General features: G+C 43.6%; 1 protein-coding gene across 2 annotated transcripts in view; it reads left to right on the forward strand.

The window, feature by feature from the left end:
- PARD3B (par-3 family cell polarity regulator beta) overlaps positions 1-19,389 on the forward strand; it is a 1,103,837-nt gene that overhangs the window by 1,051,739 nt on the left and 32,709 nt on the right. Inside the window, exon 23 of one of the 2 annotated variants that reach the window (XM_053597658.1) lies at positions 6,360-7,096. The exons of the other annotated variant lie outside the window; for it this stretch is intronic. Within the exon in view, the coding sequence (XP_053453633.1) occupies positions 6,360-6,717 (358 nt within the window). The 3' untranslated portion in view covers positions 6,718-7,096. Of the gene's footprint in view, positions 1-6,359; positions 7,097-19,389 lie in introns of those variants that run through there. 2 annotated transcript variants of the gene reach the window in all.

The raw sequence follows: 19,389 nt of genomic DNA on the forward strand, positions 1-19,389 counted from the left end.
GATAAGGTCTGTTAAAGTGTTAAATAGAATTCAAAACTCATCACACACGCAGTTTGTTAACAACTAAATTCTTGTATTTGTGGTCATTGCTGGAAACCCCAAAAGAAGGAATGAAATGTGGGCAGTGAAAATTATATTTGTTTTCGATTACTTTAGAAATGTCTTCTGAACACCTCGCCATTACCATCTCTCCCTCATTTTCCTTGCAAACATTTCCTCGGTATGCACAGGGGCCAGAAGCATCTGCTGATGCACTCCCTTCGCATTCCAGTTCTTTGCAAAAAGCAAGAGCCCTCTTCTCATAAGGCAATGGGAAATGTGAGTGATGAAAGTGGGATATTTTTTTCTGTAATAATTTCTATAATGCAGGTCATCAAATGATCATTATATTTTATGATTCTGCAAAATCTGCCGAAGTCAAAGCTATGTAATATACATTGCAGAGGGTTCTGCTAATCCCTGCCAACCGCATGCATGCCTAGGCCGAGGATGAAGGCCTGGTAACTGGAAACCTGACACTGAAGGAATTCTAAACACAGACTAAAAGCATCTCGGTCCACATAGCGTGGGTGACTCAAGTATATTAGTTTGCACTGATCTTTCTTTTTTTAAGCTTTGCAGTATTTGTAGAAGAACCAGAGAAGAAAGACACCAACTCAGCCACTAAATAATCAATGTGGGTTGAGCTCAAAAATAGCCTGCCTTTGCCAGATGTTGACTTTTTGCCAATGAGTACAAGCACCTCTCTTAGACAGCTCCAGGAGTTTTGTATCATGTTACTTCCTCCCTTCCACACCCCAAATGTGAGCATAGTCAATTATTACCAAAAAAGGAAACTCATAAAGCCTACCTTAGAAGTGGAAAATTTGTCTTTGCTTTAGTTCCTAATAGCACACATAGTATCACATAGAAATTAAGAGGAATAAGATTCTGCCCCTTGGAAGATTTTTCTTAAGTGCAAAATCTAATGCTTATGCCTAAATTGGACTTCCTCTCCTTAGCTCACAATTTCTTTATCGTTTTCACATTTTCTGCTACATACCTTATTCCTTCACCTGCTAAACCCAACCGCTCTCAATACAAATTAGCTTCTAGTCACTGGTGTACCTCTGATTTGTTTTTCCCTCTGTGACTCACCGACTTCACCTGTCCTTCCACCTCCTAGAAGGAGCTCACTGGATGAGATGCAGAGGTAGTTCCTAAACTCAGCCTTCAGACACAGGTGAATCATCCCCAGCTCTGTAGTGTAAGGGTTTGTCACTGATATCTACAGAACTGAAGGTCACAAATGATTTAATAAATTTTAGAAGACTGAAGTTTTCCCACTTAATAATGTCACTCCCACTCCCCTGAATTTCCTTGTTCTTTGTTGAATGGTAGGAAAGAGTGTTGAGTTACAGTAGGTGGTAGACAAGTTTGCATAATCCCAGCTTCTGCCGCTCTTGGACACTACTGGTAGCTTACATGAAAGTCATCTATCATGGATATTCATGTGGAGAAAAAGCTGGAAAAATACTGGGACAGAGGTGAACAGGACATCCCTTCAACCTCTGGTTTCTGTTCATCATCCTAAAGCTCAAGTCCTGTACTTGAAACTGTGGCCATCACACCTAGGCAGGACATTATCTCTATAAGGCCTCTTAGTTGAAACCCTGTGGACTGTATTTTGAAACGCGTGCATTAAAATATTCTTAGATTCTTGTGTTTAAGACAGAAACAAAGAAAATTTCTTTGCTGGACCATGATAAGAGCAGTCCTTAACTGACTCCAGAATAAATACATGTAAGCCCAGCTTCCAGTTAAACTGGAGTCAAGGTAGCTCTCAATTTCCTTAGCACCAGTTGGTCATGCCAACCTCACCGGTAAATCAAGGCAATTAAGCTCTAGTCCCAGTCCAAGATTTGTTGAGGACTTATTGTGTTTCATGTATTCAGTGATGCAACAGAGATATTTGTCCTGATGAGCAAAACAAATAACCTCTGCCCTGATAAAATTTGCAGTCATTCAAATTAGGACCTAATCCAGCCCTTGACTGAGGTCACCGTCCCCCACACCCCCACCTTCTTCCCTCTTCTGAAACTAAATATCAGTCTGACCTCAACCATTGTCAATCTCTGGCTCCCAAGGAGAGTCCACTTCTCTTATTCCTCTCCTCTCCCTCAGCTCCTACCCCACATCTAACCCTCTGTGGTCACTGTTTGTGTTTGTGGGCTTTCTCTTTACTCTCTCGAACAAAGCCAACATACATTTATGTCACACTCGTGATGTGCAAAGCCCTCTGTTACGCTTCAAGGGAGATCATTATATATACGAAACTTGGTTCCTTCTTTAAGATGCTCACTCTCCAATGCAGTATGTAACTAGCCACATGGAAGGGTGAAAGACAGATGACGTGAGAATGGCCAAGTGTGTGAGCACAGAGGATAGAGATTTCTTTGCAGTTGGGGTGGGCAGTGCAGAGAGGGGAGGGCTCAGACCTGCACATAACCCCTTCATCTCTTCCAGTACATGTAGCCTCCTTCTTCCCAGTGAAAGATTTGCCGGGGACATCATACTCCCAATACTGAACCCTTTCCCCATACAGAATTATCTTAGCAAATATGTATAAGAGAAGGACAGTTGGTACCCAGAGCTGGCTAGCGGACAAGCTCAGCCTCTAGTTTTCAGCCCCTGTTTTCTCAAAAAAAAAAAAAAATGACATACCCTGATGACAAAAGAGGAAAACTTTATACAAAGAAAGTGATCTTTGTTGTTTCTTTATTCGTAAGTAACAAATAGCTTTGTCATGTTCAGACTTACCAGTTAACATTCATTATTGCATGCATCTAATGTGATTAAAATCTGCATGCCTGAGATAGTTTCTTTGAGTTTTCCAAGCAAAATCTGAATCCTTCTGGCCTCTGGGAATGAGGCTAATCAGAAATAAAATAAAGAAAAAATTTAAAATAATAGGTATTTTCATGACAGGTCCCTCAAAGAGTTATAAGTAAAACAAATACAGGCTTGTTTCTCTTTCCTTGTGTAAATATGGTTTCTGAGTAAGATTTTAAATTGAAAGTGGTTTTTTTTGTTTTTTTTTTTTAAGAAAAATAATAACACATACAAATAAAACTCATGAGGTCACATAAAAATGAAGGGTCTTAAAATACTGGTACATTTGCTATTTGGATCCTTGTTTTAATCAGAATCTCCTGAGGAAGCTGCCCCTGGATTTCTCAGGGTTGACTCAAAGCATGCAACACCAGTCACTATGGTAAGCGTTGCTTAGGCCACAGAGGGATTGGTTTTGTGATTTCCTACAAACACTAAATTTCACACAAATAAAGAGATTATGAAAAGGGAAACTCAAGATTAACTCCCTCTTCTCCTCCTCTACAAAGTTCTGTAGTTAACCAGGAAGGGTTTATTTTCTGTGTTTAAAAATCATTCTTTTAGCTGGGGGCAGTGACTCATGTCCCCTGCTGCTCAGGACATTGAGGCAAGAGGATCACTGGAGGCCACTGGTTCAAGACCAGCCTGGACAACATGGCAAGACCTTAACTCTAAAAAGAAAATTTAGTAAATAAAGAAATGAAATAAGCTGGATGCAGTGGCACTTACCTGTAGTCCTAGCTACTTGGGAGGCTGAGGCAGGAGAATCATTTGAGTCCAGGAATAAGACCCTGCCTCTAAAAAACAAGAGAAAAAATTGCTCTTTTAAATATGTGTATGTATATATGCACACACACACACACACTCATGCATACATATGATAATATTCAAAAGAATTTAGAAATTGCCTTGGCAAAAGTCTGTTGGAAATGCTCAGTTTTGAGCAAAAAGTTATTATAAACAATAGCTACATACCACCCCCTAAAAGAAAGAAAAATTCTTCTAGCACTCTTTGAACCTTAAGCAGTGTTTTTACAGACCAACTCTTTGTTTTTCTTCTCTCTGAAAAATTAAGACGATAACTGTTATGATGAGTTCTGCAGAAAAAGACAATTTCCACGATTCCATTTCTTGACAAAGAACAGCTACTTCACTTGGTTTCTGCCGCATGTAAGCAAACTCCCAGACGTAAAATCTCCCCTCAAAGGAAGCCACGTGGGACCATGAAAGTACCTTGAGGCCTGCCCCGTCTGCCCATGGGAAACCTCCCTTCTCCTCCCCAGGAGAGTTGGACCTGTCGGAGGGATGAGGTGTGGGAGAGGAGGCAGCGACCGTCCCCCAGGTGCATGAAGCCCACTCTGTCATGGAGCCTCTGCCCTGTCACCACTTCATCTGGATTCTCTCTCCAAAAATATAAAAAAACAAGGTGTGCCTGTCTTTTATAATGTTCTCTTTTAAAAGAGAGAAATCTCCAGGGAGAGAATAGGACACTAAAACTCCAAGGCCTGGAATTCCTCCTTTCTCTCTTTCCATTTTAAACAGGAAACGTTCACGCTAACAGAGTCCGGAGGGAGTGTTGGTTGCATGTTCATTTTAAGGCAGATAATGCTAGCATGTTGCAAATGTCAGTGATTTATCCTAAGGGCTTTAAATGAGTGTAGAAAAACCACATGTCTTACTTCATGCAGAGAAATATCATCAGTGGATTTGGGGAGAAAGCATAGGTTAAGAATTTTTTTTAAGTGCATCAGAAATCTCCACCATGAACCAAAAGGAAATAGAAAAGAACGTGGTGGAGTGGAGGGGACTTTAAAAATTTGTATGATAAAAGATGCTGGAAATTTTCTATATCAAAAATGAAATTCTAAAGGAGAAGAAAGGTGAAATTTGGATGCTTTATTTGCTGTGACTGGAGTGACAGATTAAGCATTTATGCTCTATTTGTCATGGGCAATTTAAAACACTACGTAGAGCAAACCACATTGAATAATAGCAGCTGATGCTATAATAACTTGTATGCAAACAATTTAATTTTTTAATCTGAAAACTCTCCCTATCTAAATTACTCCCAGCTCAAGGATCTATTTTTCATTATTATACATTGCCAAATTAAGACCGAGAAAAAAAAAAAAAGCAGAGAGAATTCTATTGTTTATCCTTATGGATGTGTGCACAAGCTGCTTCCCACACGCACCCAAGCTTGGAGAATTGGAGCTTGTCAGAATCTCATTGATTTGGGCAACTTATAGAGCTGTTTTAACATCCAACTCTGCAGATTACAGGGTGATTTTGACCCCCATTGACAGTGCTTGATTAACCACAGACACTATCCTTGCAGCCCTGTCATTTCTTTCAAGTGTCTTAGCAGTTTGTAGTCTCACATTGGAGAGATTTTCCTTAATTATTGTGGCTGCTGTTTTCTCTTTGAAAAAATTATAGAAGGGGAGTGGTAAAAAATGGGGAGGATCTGGAGTCAGTGGTGGTGGTGAGTGTGTGCACAGAAGGTTTATGGGATTTTAAGAGCTGCAAACAGAACTCATCTGTTTAACCCCAGGCTAGATAAGATGCAGTCATCTGCTTGTTGTTTAGAGACGTATTTGCTTCTGTTATGGCAAATGGGTCAGAAGATGCTCGTTGTCTTTAGCAGAGAGATCAGACAGGGCACTTCTGTTAGTGTTTATCCTTCCCCTGGTTGCTTCTAGGTGCCTACCCCTTACACAGGCAAGTGACAGCTGGTGTGGTTTATCCCCACTCTGCTACTGGCCTGGTGGTGCTTCCTGACTTTGAGGTAGAATTAATTACTCTAGGTGGGTGATTCCCAGCTCTGGGCTGGGACTTTTCTAAGGACTGCAGAGAGTGGGGAGCACACAAACCCACACAGGATGTGGCAGCAGCCACCCAAAGTGAGACCGGGACCACAGCCCACTGGAAGAACACCTCACACCTCACACCCCACGGGTCTAGCGGGGAAGTGAGTGAACTCCACGGGGACGTCCTGATTCCTGATGACCTGTGCGTTTCCACCAGGGCATCGGGCAGGCTTGTGGGCGCCTGTCCTGGATGGGAGGGTAGACCAGGGGAGGAGGCGGATGATCCCAGCCTTGAGAGAGACAAACGCAATGCCTTGATTAGGAAACTAGTTTGGCTACCGACATAGAAGCCACAGAAGAGGGTCTGAGCAAGTCAGAAGTGTATTTCACCGTGTTCCAGCTGAGCCTGAGCAGCCCCGGCTGACGGTGGCCACAGGTTCACGGACCCTGGCCCCGCCTTCCCGACTTCTTTGCACCTTGTGGTCTAAGTGGCTCTTTCAGCAGCCAACAGGAAGGACAGAAAAGAAGATTTCCTGTCATCTTTTAAGGACGCACGCCCCTTCTGCTCACATCCCGTTAGCCAAGGCTGCGTCAGCGGCCACGCCAGTGGCACAGGACGTGGCCCTCAGCTCAGGGCGGCTTCGCGGCGACTGACCTGTGTCTCTTCTCTCTTTCCAGGGGAGGGCCAGCAGATCCTGGGGACTACCTGACGGCAGCACCGCGAGGGCTCTACAAGGAGAGGGAGCTGCCCTATTACACCGGGGCGCAACCCCTGCACCCGCCCAGGGGGAGCTACCTCCGCCCCCCAGACCCCAGGGTGGCAGAGCTCCGCTACCCTCAGTACTACCCCCCGCCGCCAGCCCCCCAGCACAAGGGACCCTTCCGACAAGACGTTCCACCCTCTCCTCCGCAGCACCACAGAGTGCCCGCCTTTCAGGACATGGGCAGACCGGGGCCCCGAGGGGGCAGCCCAGACAGGTACCCCTACCGAACCCAGGATCCCCGGCAGAAGAACCCCATGACCGCAGCCGTATAGCCAGCCCCGCCCGGAGGGGGAGACGTGGAGTGCCACCTGCGCCCATTCCAGACCTCAAGACCGTCTACCTGTTAAGAATAATACATGGTACAAATTAGCTATTGAGGTTGCAATACTTGAACGCTGGTCGGAGGGGGCGGGAAAGGGCAGGGAGGTTGGGGGGCAAAAGAAACCAGAAGGAAGAGGAAGAATGGGACCATGAAAACAGTGCTACCTGATATTCGAAAGGCTTTCCGAAATTGTCAGCGCAGAGTGGCCAGCGGACATCAGCTCCCCCGCTGTGCTGGGTGGTGCCTCCCCGGGGAGGGGACCTGAGTCCGTGCGCGCACAGCCCCGCGCACAGCCCGGCGCACAGCCCTGTAGACTCGGCGGTAGACTCGGCGGTAGAGAGGCTGTGTCTCTGCCCGGCAGCGGCCTTCATCAGAGGCTCAGCCGCAGCCCCTGAGAGAGCCGCTAAGTCTGCAGAGCGGCAGCCCAGACACACTGCTATATAGGCATCTTAAATGAGTGTAGGGTTTTACTTTTTATTATTGAGAAAACAACAACAAACATGACTAGTGATGTCCTTGAACTTTTTACACCCAAAAGAAGATTGCATTTCCTTATTTGTAAATGTCTCAGGTTCCTGATAGCACTCATTTGATGTAAACATTTCACATTTCCTCACTTTTGATATAAAAGTCAGTATAATATGAATGCAGTATTAGTGTCCTGGGAGAATGTGCAGAGTTAATCAGGGCTTCCAAAAGGAACATATCCTAAGGACCAAAGTGATCAGGTTAAGAGGGCCGAACCTCCTGTGGTCCTCACCTTCCTTCCTCCAGACTCCTAGGCCTATAGGTATCTGGTATTAGAGTCATCCCCAAATCTCTGCCTGTAATTGTTTTAACTGGGGCTTCTACTTTAAGACTCCCACTTGAAAGCTAAAAGGTCCTTAGGAAAAAGAGAGCCCATTGGTTAGCTCACACAGGAAGCAATGCCCTGGCAAGGCCAAGTCCAGACTCAGTGCCAAACAGTTCTATCTGCACTTAGGACAGAGAGGAGCTGGCCATGGCCTTTGGAAATTGACAACCAGCAGGTAGCAGAAGGAAGTGAATGATTGTGCGTGTGTGTTCAAAGATGTGTGATTATCAGTATGTAGAATGGAATATTAAAAATGCTTTCTGGAAAGTTTGAAGAAGAGGGGGGGGGGGAGAAACAAAGAAGGGAAAAGAGGCCTAAGACTAAATCAGTCTGTATCTGCTATATTTCATTAACAAAAGTCAGGGCAAGGCCAAGATCTCCAGTTGGGAAAGGATCGTCTGATGACTTTTAAAGGCTGAAAACCCATGGCAGTTTCTGTGGAGCTTTGCAGCAAATTTTTACAAGAACAAAACATCTAAAAATGTACAAATTGACCCAAATGAGAATTCAAGAAAAACACTGAAACCCAGGAAAACCTGAGCATTAGTTTGAATTGTTCAGTAATTCTTAAGATACTTTAAGACTTTCCATAGACCCTTCTTTCATCCCTTCCAAAAATGTCTTGAGTTCAATTTAGACATATTTTGACGGAGATTAGATTGCCTCTGATTGACAGGGTTTAATAAAATATAGTATTATTAAATACATAGAGCCTCCATCTAGCCCAGTTTAGTCTTACTTTTTAAATTTAAAATAGAGTTCTGGTACCAAGAATGATGTAACTGCTACTTTTAAATATAAATAGTGTTATTTACTGGACTTCAAAAGATATCATTGCCTACACTCCAGTTTACTATGGCCCTCTTGAAAATAGACTGTCAAGTGGTTTTTGTCCCGGGTCATCTCTCTTAAGTCAGTCACGTTTAGGTTGTTTGCAATTTGTCCAAAGAGGTTGAGGATCTTGGTCCCTGTTCACCTGAAGGGAATGCAGGTGAGCTATAGGATTTCCCTGCTGACATGCCGAATGCTACCTTCAAAAAAGAAAATGAGAAGATGAAGGAAATGGAACTTGTTTTTAAGCATTAAAAATCAGCTGTTCAGTATATTGCATATTTTGTCCAAATTTCTGTAGATTTCTAAACATAACCAAGCCAGAAGTTTCCCTCTGGATCAGGCTAGACTACCTGAGAGGTGGCCAGGGGGTAATGGTGTAGAACTCCATGTTTCGGAGGGGTGGTCCTTGCAGAAAGAATGCCCCTGTTTTCACCCGCAGTGCTGCCATCTCCTGAGCACAATACCTCCTACACACAGGCTCAGGGTAAGGTGCCCCAGCGCATGGTTTTGTGTGGTACACATAGCCAATAAAATAGTTGCTAATCCTGAGGGGCAGCCAGTAATGTGAAGGTACTATTAAAGTGAACAAAAAATAGATTATAGCAGTTTTCTTTTCCTGCTTGAAATATAACTCATGCTCCATTTGATCCTGCCCTAAAGAAGCTAACGTTATGTTTGTGGCAGAGGGGCCATCAAGCCAAGCAATAATTAAGGACAGCTCAGATGTAAGCTTTATAAATGCCTGCGTACTAACCTTCCAACTGTCACCACCCAGAGGTTACAGAACTCTTTCCCAGTATTGAGAACAGGTTGTTTAGAGTATTTAGAACACCAGCATATAATCAGTAGATGTCCAGGAACAGGAATCACTCTCTGCTTATTTTTGGCCTTGGGAAAACTCAGTCAGGTGTCTCCTTGGAGCTCAGAACTCTGACAGCCCCCTTGGAATAGAGAGGCGCATTGAGCTACAAACTCAATCAGCATACACCTGCCTGGCTGCAGATCTGACTGCCGGTCATTTAGTCCTTGAGATGAGGTTTGGCCTCAAGTCACTTGATATTTTAAGGAGCCCCATTTTTTCTCCCATTTTTCAGCAGCAAAATGAAAGAGCAGACCATTATTTAGATGCAAGAGAATTCAGTCCTCTGCAAAGGAAAGAAACCCAACATCTCATTAATCCATTTGGTCGTTGAGCTGTGGCACTATCACTCTGGGTATACTGTTGTTTCCCCCCAATATGAAATCAGTGAAGGCAAAGCAAGCTCAAAAACAACTCTGAAATCATGATTTAGTGGCAAACAGAACTTGGGGAGAAAAGTTATTCTGAAGCTCTTTGTTTTTAGATTTTTAGGTATACATATGTTGACCCCCAAGGATAGCATAGAGCAAAAATACTATAATTGTGGTAGGGACATGCAGACCAACTATCGCCCATGGAAGAAGCCCTGTCAGAGGAGATTGGAGGTTTCACTGTATAGTTTACTGCCCACTAAGTAAAATTAAAACATGACTCATTATCTCTTCCAAAATTCATGGAATTTTTTAACTAGAAAAAAATCCACCAAACAATTTTAGGAGGATCATGAAGCTCATTTCTCTTTTCCCTCCGTATACAACAGAGATCAAGCCTATAAAAAGTATTTATTTCCTCAACCTGTCACCAACAGCATTCATTTTCTTTGGAGGGACATTGTAGCATTTCAGGAGGGTAGAGAGATCTGGAGACTTTGGTATGTAATGTGTGTCTATACAATTCCCACCAGCATTAAACTCTGAAATCTACAATGAATGGCCTTCAAATTGGTGTTAAATTGGGTAGACACCCTACCGCTTCCTGAGTCCACGAGCAACAGAAAGTCTGGATTTAGTGCAATTAGGCAGAGGGAGTTGGAGTCAGAAACAGCGAGAGTAGTATTTCGCGGCACTTCCAGTCGCCATTGGCTTAGTTGGAAACAATGTCACCAAGAGACCAGAAAAAGAGCTCTCCATAAGATATACCTACAAAGTCACTTTTCTGATAAAAAGGAGGAAAAGAGTTAGATATCTAAAGTAAGCCTAGAATCTCACAGGCAGTTATAACTTCTAAGTGAAATCCTTTCTGCCTCATGTCCTTAAATAGTCATAGAATCACACACAAGCTGACTTTCAAAGACAGGCTGGAAGTGGGAAGTGAACCAACCCCAAAGGCTCTCGTAGCCTGTCTCCTGACTCTTCCAGAAAGTGTTCTCCTGTTCCATCTGCAGTGCTGTTTACTACTGGAACATAAAACAAAACCTGTTGTTTATACCATCACTTTTTCTCATGTTTCCTGTGCTTTTATGATACCAAGTCTGTTCCTAAGTTCTGAAGATAAATTATGTGAAATCATATTTTGGCATATGAGGGTGGAGAATGAATTCTTTATAAACTTTTTAAGATAATCTCATTTGTACCACAGAAAACATTTTCGATGTTCTTGTATATGAGTATATAAATTTTTCTTGTTTTATTTTGCATTAAAGTAAAGCTTTATTCAGTCAGTAAGAATCAGAGTCTTGGTTTTTACCCATCATAGGATTGTTTTAAGATATGATGAATTAATAGGTGAGTCTGGTCCCGCTCACCCTTGAGTAGCAACCCTCAGGAGTTCAATAGTTCAATAGCAACATTCAAAACCAGCAGTAGGACAAAGGATGGAAATGAAGAGTATCAGTTGCAGGTCAGGCCGCCTGAGAAGCAGATGCTGAGACAGAGGTTCTTGGGCAGTGTGTTTATTAGAGTGCACTTGGGTTCCATCTCTGAGAAGGGGAAGCAGAGCTGCACCGCACTCCCAACTTCAGCCAACCCTACACAATGGTCCAACTCAGGAGCAAAAATGGCCTGCAAGAGTTATCCCAAGTTGGGACGAGGGAGCTGGACCTTTATGCCACTGTGGTGATTGGGGTTGTTTGGAGAATTAACTCACATGGCATATACAGCAGGTACTCAAATAATGTCAGTTGATTCAATGGCATTTCATTATAAGACTGAAGAGAAAAGAAACTTGATTCCTATCTAGAGCCAGATCTTCACATCTGCACTGTCCATGTGAAGTCCTCACGTACTCCCCACATCTGCGCTGGCTTCCTCTGGTGCCCTCCCTCATCCCTAACGTGTGCACGTTAGGTTCACTGGTGTGTCCACATGGCCCCAGTTTTGGGGGAGGGAGGTGGGAGCACCCCCTGGAAAGGAGTGCTCCCTAGGACTGCTCAGGGCTGAGTCCTGCCTTTTGCCCAGACCTACTGGGAGACATTCTGACCACCCACGACCCTGCACTGGAACAAGTGGGTTGGAAAATGACTAAATACAAATTATTACAAAATAACAATTCATTATTATATGATAATCAGACAAATGGACAACAACAAACGATGGGCTCTGAAAGTGCTCAGTGAGCCCACTTCATTGTGATTGCTTTTGAACTTCATGGGGGCAGAAAGTGCTCTTTGCCATTTTTGTTTTGCAAATATTCATTCCTTGATTTAAACCAGCACTATGACTGCCACCACTCACAGACTCGCCAAAGATTGGGTAAATAATTATCTCGTTTTTATTCATCTTTCTTAGAAGTATGCATAGCACACATGTATAGTGTTTAATATATTTATATTTAATTTAATTTTTTTTTTTGAGACAGAATCTTGCTTTGTCACCTTCAGTAGAGCGCTGTGGCATTACAGCTCACATTAACCTCCAACTCTTGGGCTCCAGAAATTCTCTTACCTCAGCCTCCAGGTAGCTGGGACTATAGGCGCCTGCCACAATGCCTGCCTATTTTTAGAAATTAGGTCTCTCTCTGGTTCAGGCTGGGCTCGAACCTGTAGCTCAGGCAATCCATCCACCTTGGCTTCCCAGAGTGCTAGGATTACAGGCGTGAGCCACCACGCTAATAATGTTTAATATGTTAAAGTGCTTCATGATGTTTTTGTGGCCAGAAATATGCCATGGGAACTTAACTCTTGTTCATGTCAATTAGCCTGTGGTAAAATCGATTTCATCACACATCATTTCCTTAAAGCCACAGTTTCCAAGAACCCATGAAGGATGTGAAGGGAGGACTTGCTGTGTAGACCTGCTGGTGCCAGCGGGTCCCAGCTCCCAAAAGCCAATTGTGCGCCTCTCTTTTCAACTCTACACTCAGTGCTAGCATGTTGGTAGCTTGTACAGGCCATGGTGGGATGATTTACAACCCAGGAATTGGCACACCCAAAGCAGCAGGGTGTTCTTTCTTCCCTCTGGAAAGCTATTTGTTAAATATCTATCAGGTAATGACATACCTAGCAGTCAAGGGAAATTAATCCCAGCTCCACTCTCATTCTCTCCCTCTCTCTTTGTCTGTATCTATCTATCTATCTCTCTCTCTCTCTCTCTCTCTCTCTCTCCTTAAAACTTTTCTGTGGCTCCCTTTTACTTACAGCTTGAAGTCAGAAGTCCAAAGCTGTTTCACCCAATCCCCTAGCCTCTCTCTCTTCAACTTTACTACATCTGGTTTTGCGTCTCATACTACTGTTATTTCAAATGCATTCTCACAGCTCTGCACCCTGGCAGTTTGCCATAAGCGCGGCAGCTCCTGCTTGGAGCCCTCACTGCCCTCCCTGCTCTCCCCCATGGATCCTCATTCATCTCCCAAGTCCCAGATCAAGCAGCTCTTTCTGCATGAAGAGGCAGAGACTGGAGACGGGCTCCATCCCACTTTCTTGCAGCAGGACATACTCCAGGCAGGAGGCTCGAGCACTGGAGACCTCGTCTTCCAGATTTCCTCACAGTGTGGGTTCCATGTGAGGTCCCACTTCCACCAAACAGACCCAAAATATGGAAAGACAGAACTAAGGGCCAGGCATGCTTTCACTACAAACTAGCACCCGAGGACTGCAGCAGAGCCCAGGCTCTGACATTCTGGGGGCCAAAAGGCTGTGTGATGGTCACCCCTTGTGTTGGTGTAGATCCCAGCTCAGCCAGTGGGATTCTGCTGACGACAGTAGGGGCACTGGTTATTTTGAATCCTTAACTTTTTTTTTTATTAATTAGCCACTTAATTGAGATATAATTTGCAAGTGGAACAATCTATTCAAAGTGTATAATCCAATGTTTTTTAGTATGTTCACAGAGCTGTGCAACTATCACCACCATCAGTTTTAGAACATTCTCAGCATCCAGTAAACTCCATAATTGTTAGTCGTCATCCCCCACTTCCCTCTCCCCACCCCCCACACACCCCTCTGCCCCAGGCAATCTCTTATCTAGCTTCTGCTTCTCTATGTTTGCCTATTCTGGAATCACTCTAAGTGTCTATCAACAATGAATAAAGAAAATATCATACATTCGCATGATGGAATATTGTTCAGCCATAAAAAGAAGGTAACCCTGCCATTCGCTCTAACATGGATGAAACTGGAGGACATTACGCAAAGTGAAGTTAACCAGACCCACAAAGATGAACACCTCACGTTCTCACTCATCTGCAGGATCTAAAAAGACTTGCCCAGAATCTCTGACTTTCTGAACACTGCGAAGGTAGCAACTTTCTCAGGGGCCAGCTTTGTGATGTTTGTCTGAGACTGCATCACCTGGAGCCTGCTCCTCCCACCCTTCCAACAATTTGCAAACACCTAACACACCTAACTCCCCACATCAAATTCAGCTTGCTCGAAACAGTTATCTGTGACTCTACTGACCAGGACACCTTCCACACCCCTCCCCCATGGCAGTAGAGTTGTTGATTCCATCTGGTCACCGAGATACTTTCCTCAGACTCTCTCTACTACTTTTACTACCCATATTATAATAGTTTCCAGGTCTGTGTGGCCTTCTAAGTTGTATCTTATTTGTCACACATTGCCTGTGTGCACAAGAAATGTTTGTTGAATTCATTTGAATGAAGAAATGAGGTGTGAGGTTCTTTTCCTGAATTGCTACCCTGCCGACATTCCACCTCCATGCTCAAACTGTAAATCTCAAACTCCTGTCATTAAACATCACCTGGTATTATTCTTGAGGTGAAAGGTGTTAGCTCACATGAGCAGGCCAGATTCTAATTTAAAACATGAAGAACTCGCCCAGGAGATTGTAAATGCAGAGGGTAATGCATTATTTAGAGCAGGCGTCCTCAAACTGCGGCCCGCGGGCCACATGAAGCGGTGCGAATTGTATTTGTTCCTGTTTTGTTTTTTACTTCAAGATAATATATGTGCAGTTTTTTAATAAGATATAGTTTTTATATATTTTATAAAATTTATATTTTATATTTTATAAAAATTTATATTTTTATATTTTATATTTTATCTTATTTTATAAGATTTCTTTTTAAACTATAGTCTGGCCCTCCAACAGTCTGAGGGACAGTGAATTGGCCCCCGTTTAAAAAGTTTGAGGACGCCTGATTTAGAGAGTAAAGAGAGACTTGAGCAAAGAGAAAATACATTACATACAACCTACTAAGATGGAAATACTTTTAGTGACAGATGATTACTATTATTATTGCATAACTCCTTGGATTTCAGGCAAGTGCTTTGCAATCATTTGCATTACCAGTTCCTTTCAACAGCTGTAGCTGGTGCATTAGAACAATTCCCAGACTTTCTTTAAAGAAACTAAGTCCTGTATACAATAGCACTCAGATAAAGATTTAATGAAAGCTATTTAGGCACATCCAGAGAAACTAGAGATGACTTTGTAAGTGTCTTGGCAACTAAGATTTCTTTTTTAATGGTCACTGTTAAGCTAACAAATTATTGCCGATATTAAACACACCAAATGTTTCACGATCACAGTAATTTTTGCTTCCCTTCCAAAAACATCAGTCTCATATTTATTTTACAGCTAAAGAAACTGAGGGATGATGAAGCCAACCAGGCAGTCCAGGGCTACTCAGGAAGGAAAGAAAGCCGATCTTCCTTTATTCATTATTTGTTAAGAACCTACCGACCTCTGGGCATTCTGCACTAGCTCCTGGGTAGGCTTCCAGCTTTGCCACATGGGTGATACCTCACCAGATGGCCTTAAAAGATTCCTCCTTAGCTTGTGGCCACAGGCCTGTGCCTTCCTAATCACTGGGCTCTCAGAGGTCATGGGTCATGGTTAAAGATGACCCTTGTTCTCTGAAAGTGAGAGAGAAAGAGAGCTGTATCAGGTGTCACCATTTCAAAAACCATTTTAATGATCATCCTTTCCACTTGAACTTTATTTGACTGGTTGTTGCCAACCCTGCCCACAGAAGCCCAAATACTAAAGTTTGCTGCCTAATAACAAATGTGAGACATCACAAAAATATGTAGTTTTAACTGGACCCTAACAACCCATGACTGTGTGGCTCTTCTGCCTATTCAATGTAATAAGAAGTAGGAAAATAAAATGGCATTTAATTATAGCCCAACAGATACTTATATCAGACACTGCAAAATGCTACAGAGATCCCAGACGTAGACAAGCCTTCAATTCTACCCACAAGGACTCAAGAGGTGAGTAGAAAAGAAACGTGTTCACGAAGATGCAAAACTCAAGGCTGAATGTGATCAGTGCCTGAGGGCAGAACTCTGCCCGGGAAGCCTGTGAGAGCAAGGCTGACTTTCGAGTTGGGTGTAGATAGAATCAGAAAGGTCTTAGGGAAGACACGACATCTAAAACAGCCCCAGAGGATGAGAGAATGTAAACAGCCCAAGCAAACATGGGCTTTCCAGGCAGAGAACACAACACAAGTGCCAACATGGAGACTGGAACTCCCCAAAGATGTGTGACTGCAAGGTGAGGGGAGGGTTGTAGTTTAATAACAACAGTGAATATTTATTCCATGCTTAGTAAGTGCCAAATACTGGTCTAAGTATTTTTCATAATTTAGCCCATTTAATCTTCAAACTCTATGAGACAAGAGAGCCTTAAATGAATTAAGTAACTTGCCCCTTGGAATTTCAGGTCCAGTAAGAGCAAGTTACATGGGGTCTCTGGGCACTTATCTAGGTACTTGGAAAAATGACTCATGCAAATGGGTGTTGAAATAAAATTGGCCACAGGAGAGCACAATGCTAAGGAAACTGGAAAACCTCAACAAATCTTTTACTAGAAAGAGATGGGGTCTGAGTGTAAAGAAGCTATGCCAGTGGCTTTCTCTACATTTCTCTCTTTTTCTCTTTACACCAATAAGGTGAACATTATACCTATTTCACAGATGAGAAAACTGAGGCTCCAAGGCAATAAGAACTAGCTGTGGCTAATGAAAAGGCAGGTCTGATCTCGTATTCAGCTGGGAGTCCACAGCTCTCCTTGCTACACCAAGGAACCAGGAGATTAAAGGCAAATCTCAGTGTAATGTCTTTTCATTTTTCATGGCGACCATGTGATTACTCTTTAAAGTGTGTGCAATGTTGAAGACAATTCAGAATGTGTAAATGCAGATTTTGACATTTTGACTCAAGAAACAGGCAGCCTTGTGTTAGTTCCACTATATATTAAATTATAATCTACGCAGACAGCAGTTTTGAAAGGTATCCAGGCAAACAAATTGTACTCTGGCTGATGTCAGACCGGTAGATGAAACTTTGATGACTTAATTCCCCCAACTATTAAAGGTAGAAGCAGACCAGGACCCTGAGTTAGAGGGAGGCTGCCAGAAAATTTACTCAGAGGAGTAAAGTGCAGGGCCATAATTTCAACAGGTTACCTTGCTTCTCTGGCTAATTGTTTTCCAAGGTTTCTCGGCTCAGAACCATTCAGCATTCTTATCGCCTGGGAAATATGTGCGCTCCTGAGGATGTTTTCCAGCGTACAACCACCTCTGTCCTCCGGTGGCGGCTGTATTTTTGCTGGAAGAGCTGTCGATTAGATTTAAGATCCTCCCCAGCCCCATATTGTGCTGTCTCGCTGATCTTCAGAGAGTGCTGTGGTGTCGCCCTCTGATTTATAGAGAGTACAGCCCAAACACAGCCCTGGGCTTTATTAAGCAGCTTTTAGTATATTATACTTTGCCAGCCCCAAGGCGCCCACCAGCCCCACCACCCAGGATGTGAAACCCCTTTGATAAGCAGCATCCTTGGTGATTGGAAAGTGGGGACCTGGCTTTGTCCCCTCTCAACATCTTGCCTCCATTCCCCTCCACCCCCCAGGTGTGAGGTGGCCACGTGGGTAGGGGCGATGGAGCCCAGGCACGGCCCTGCTCTCTCTTTCAATTTCCTTCCCCCCCCCAACCCCACCCTCTCTCAATCTTCTCTGTGTGACAGTGTTTGGCCTGGAGCTAAACCTCTTCATGGTGACTTTTTTTTATCCCGAATTGAAAGGAGAAGCCTCAGAGAGGGGCGGTCGCACTGCTTTGGGACACACTTTCAAAGGTGCCTGCTCTTGGGCTATGTTCTGCAAAATCAGGCGACTGGGATGCCAGCCCCTACAGGACACACTAGATCAATGGGCATTTGCATAACTGCCAGTGAACTAACTGTCTTATAGGTTATTAGGTGTGCAAAATGAGTCACTGTCCCATAAAATGGATATTTGCCTCTGCTGCTATGTCACTCCTCTCCCAACACACAAACCCAGGCCCTTGTCCAGTAAGGTTGGCGTGGGGAAACTTGAGTTATCTTGGCTACAAGTGCCAGCCATTGTCTGTTGAGAAGCAAAGAGGTCCTGCCCTGGGACCTGGTTTCAGGACATCGCTCTTTCCTCAGTGGTTTCCCCAGCTCCCTCTGGAGGCTTCATCAAGACCTTACTCCTTTCTGTCACTTGGATCCTACACCATCTCTCTGCCTGGCCAATTCACTGGAGCAGGGTTGACAGTCACATGGGCCAACGTTGGGATGATGGCTATCAGAGGTGTGCCCCTCCCCTCCCCCAGTTCTCCATGGAAGATAAGGCACCCACAGTCGGGCATTTGGGGAATGGGTAAGAGTGGCTCTTGCTTGACAAGCTGGGACCCATCTTTAGCCCCAGCTACCTGTCTCTGCAGCAGTGGTCACCATCCTGGCCCCATGGGCTGATGTGAAGACTATGGAGGCTCTGTTACATATCATTACTAGTCCTGATTTTCACAAAGAATCTAATTTTAGGTGGGGACTTAACTTCATGTAGCACATAATCACCATGGAAAAGTTGTTTCCTTTCCAGTAATCTGCTTTGGTCAAGAAGAAAGACTTGGTCAAGTGCTTATGTGTCTTCAACATTGCTCTCAAACTTGCAAATCTCTGTTGCTAACAGCACACCTTAGCTTGAACTTCTGAAGGCTCTAGTTTGAATTTACTAACACTGTTTTGTTTTCTTTCTATTGACGAGACTATCATCTTCTCTTTGGGAAAATAAATGATACTTTTTTTCCTACTTAGAAAAAAGAAAGTTTTCATTAAAAATAAAATTATTTAGGTAGCTACAAAGTAAATGATGGTACAGATGGAGATGTGATAGGAAAATGAAGTTTAGAAATGCAGTGCTAAATCATGGAGACGTGCCCCCAGGGACTGCTGATTCCAGAAGGTTGAGCTACTTCTGGAGGAGGCAAGGTCTGGCCATCCAGGGTAAACTAAAGAGGGATTAGATGAGGCCGTGATATTCTGAAACAGAGACTCTCAGAAACCACAGAAGTTTCCCCCAGGAGGCTCTTGCCTGGACCCCACCCATCCTTCCACCCAAGGTTCCTTTTCTTCTTCTCCCCTCAGCAGTGGGTGCCTGACTAAACACAGAAGCATTGGCTGATTCTCCCAGAATCATACCAATCAGGATGTGTCCAAGTGTGAAGAGCATCACATGGAAACTCCCCTCCCCCACCAACACCTGGGAATTATATTAGCATTAAAGCTGGCCTCAAAGTCCATTTGGTCTAGTGTCTTCTACACATGTTTCAACGTTGGCCCATACTAAGACATATAGCTCACATCTCAACCTATTACATAAGTATGTTTATACACAAAATAAATTTCATACAATAGTACTAACTTGCATATA

This window comes from Nycticebus coucang, chromosome 7, assembly GCF_027406575.1.
Source record: "Nycticebus coucang isolate mNycCou1 chromosome 7, mNycCou1.pri, whole genome shotgun sequence".
NCBI lineage: Eukaryota > Metazoa > Chordata > Mammalia > Primates > Lorisidae > Nycticebus > Nycticebus coucang.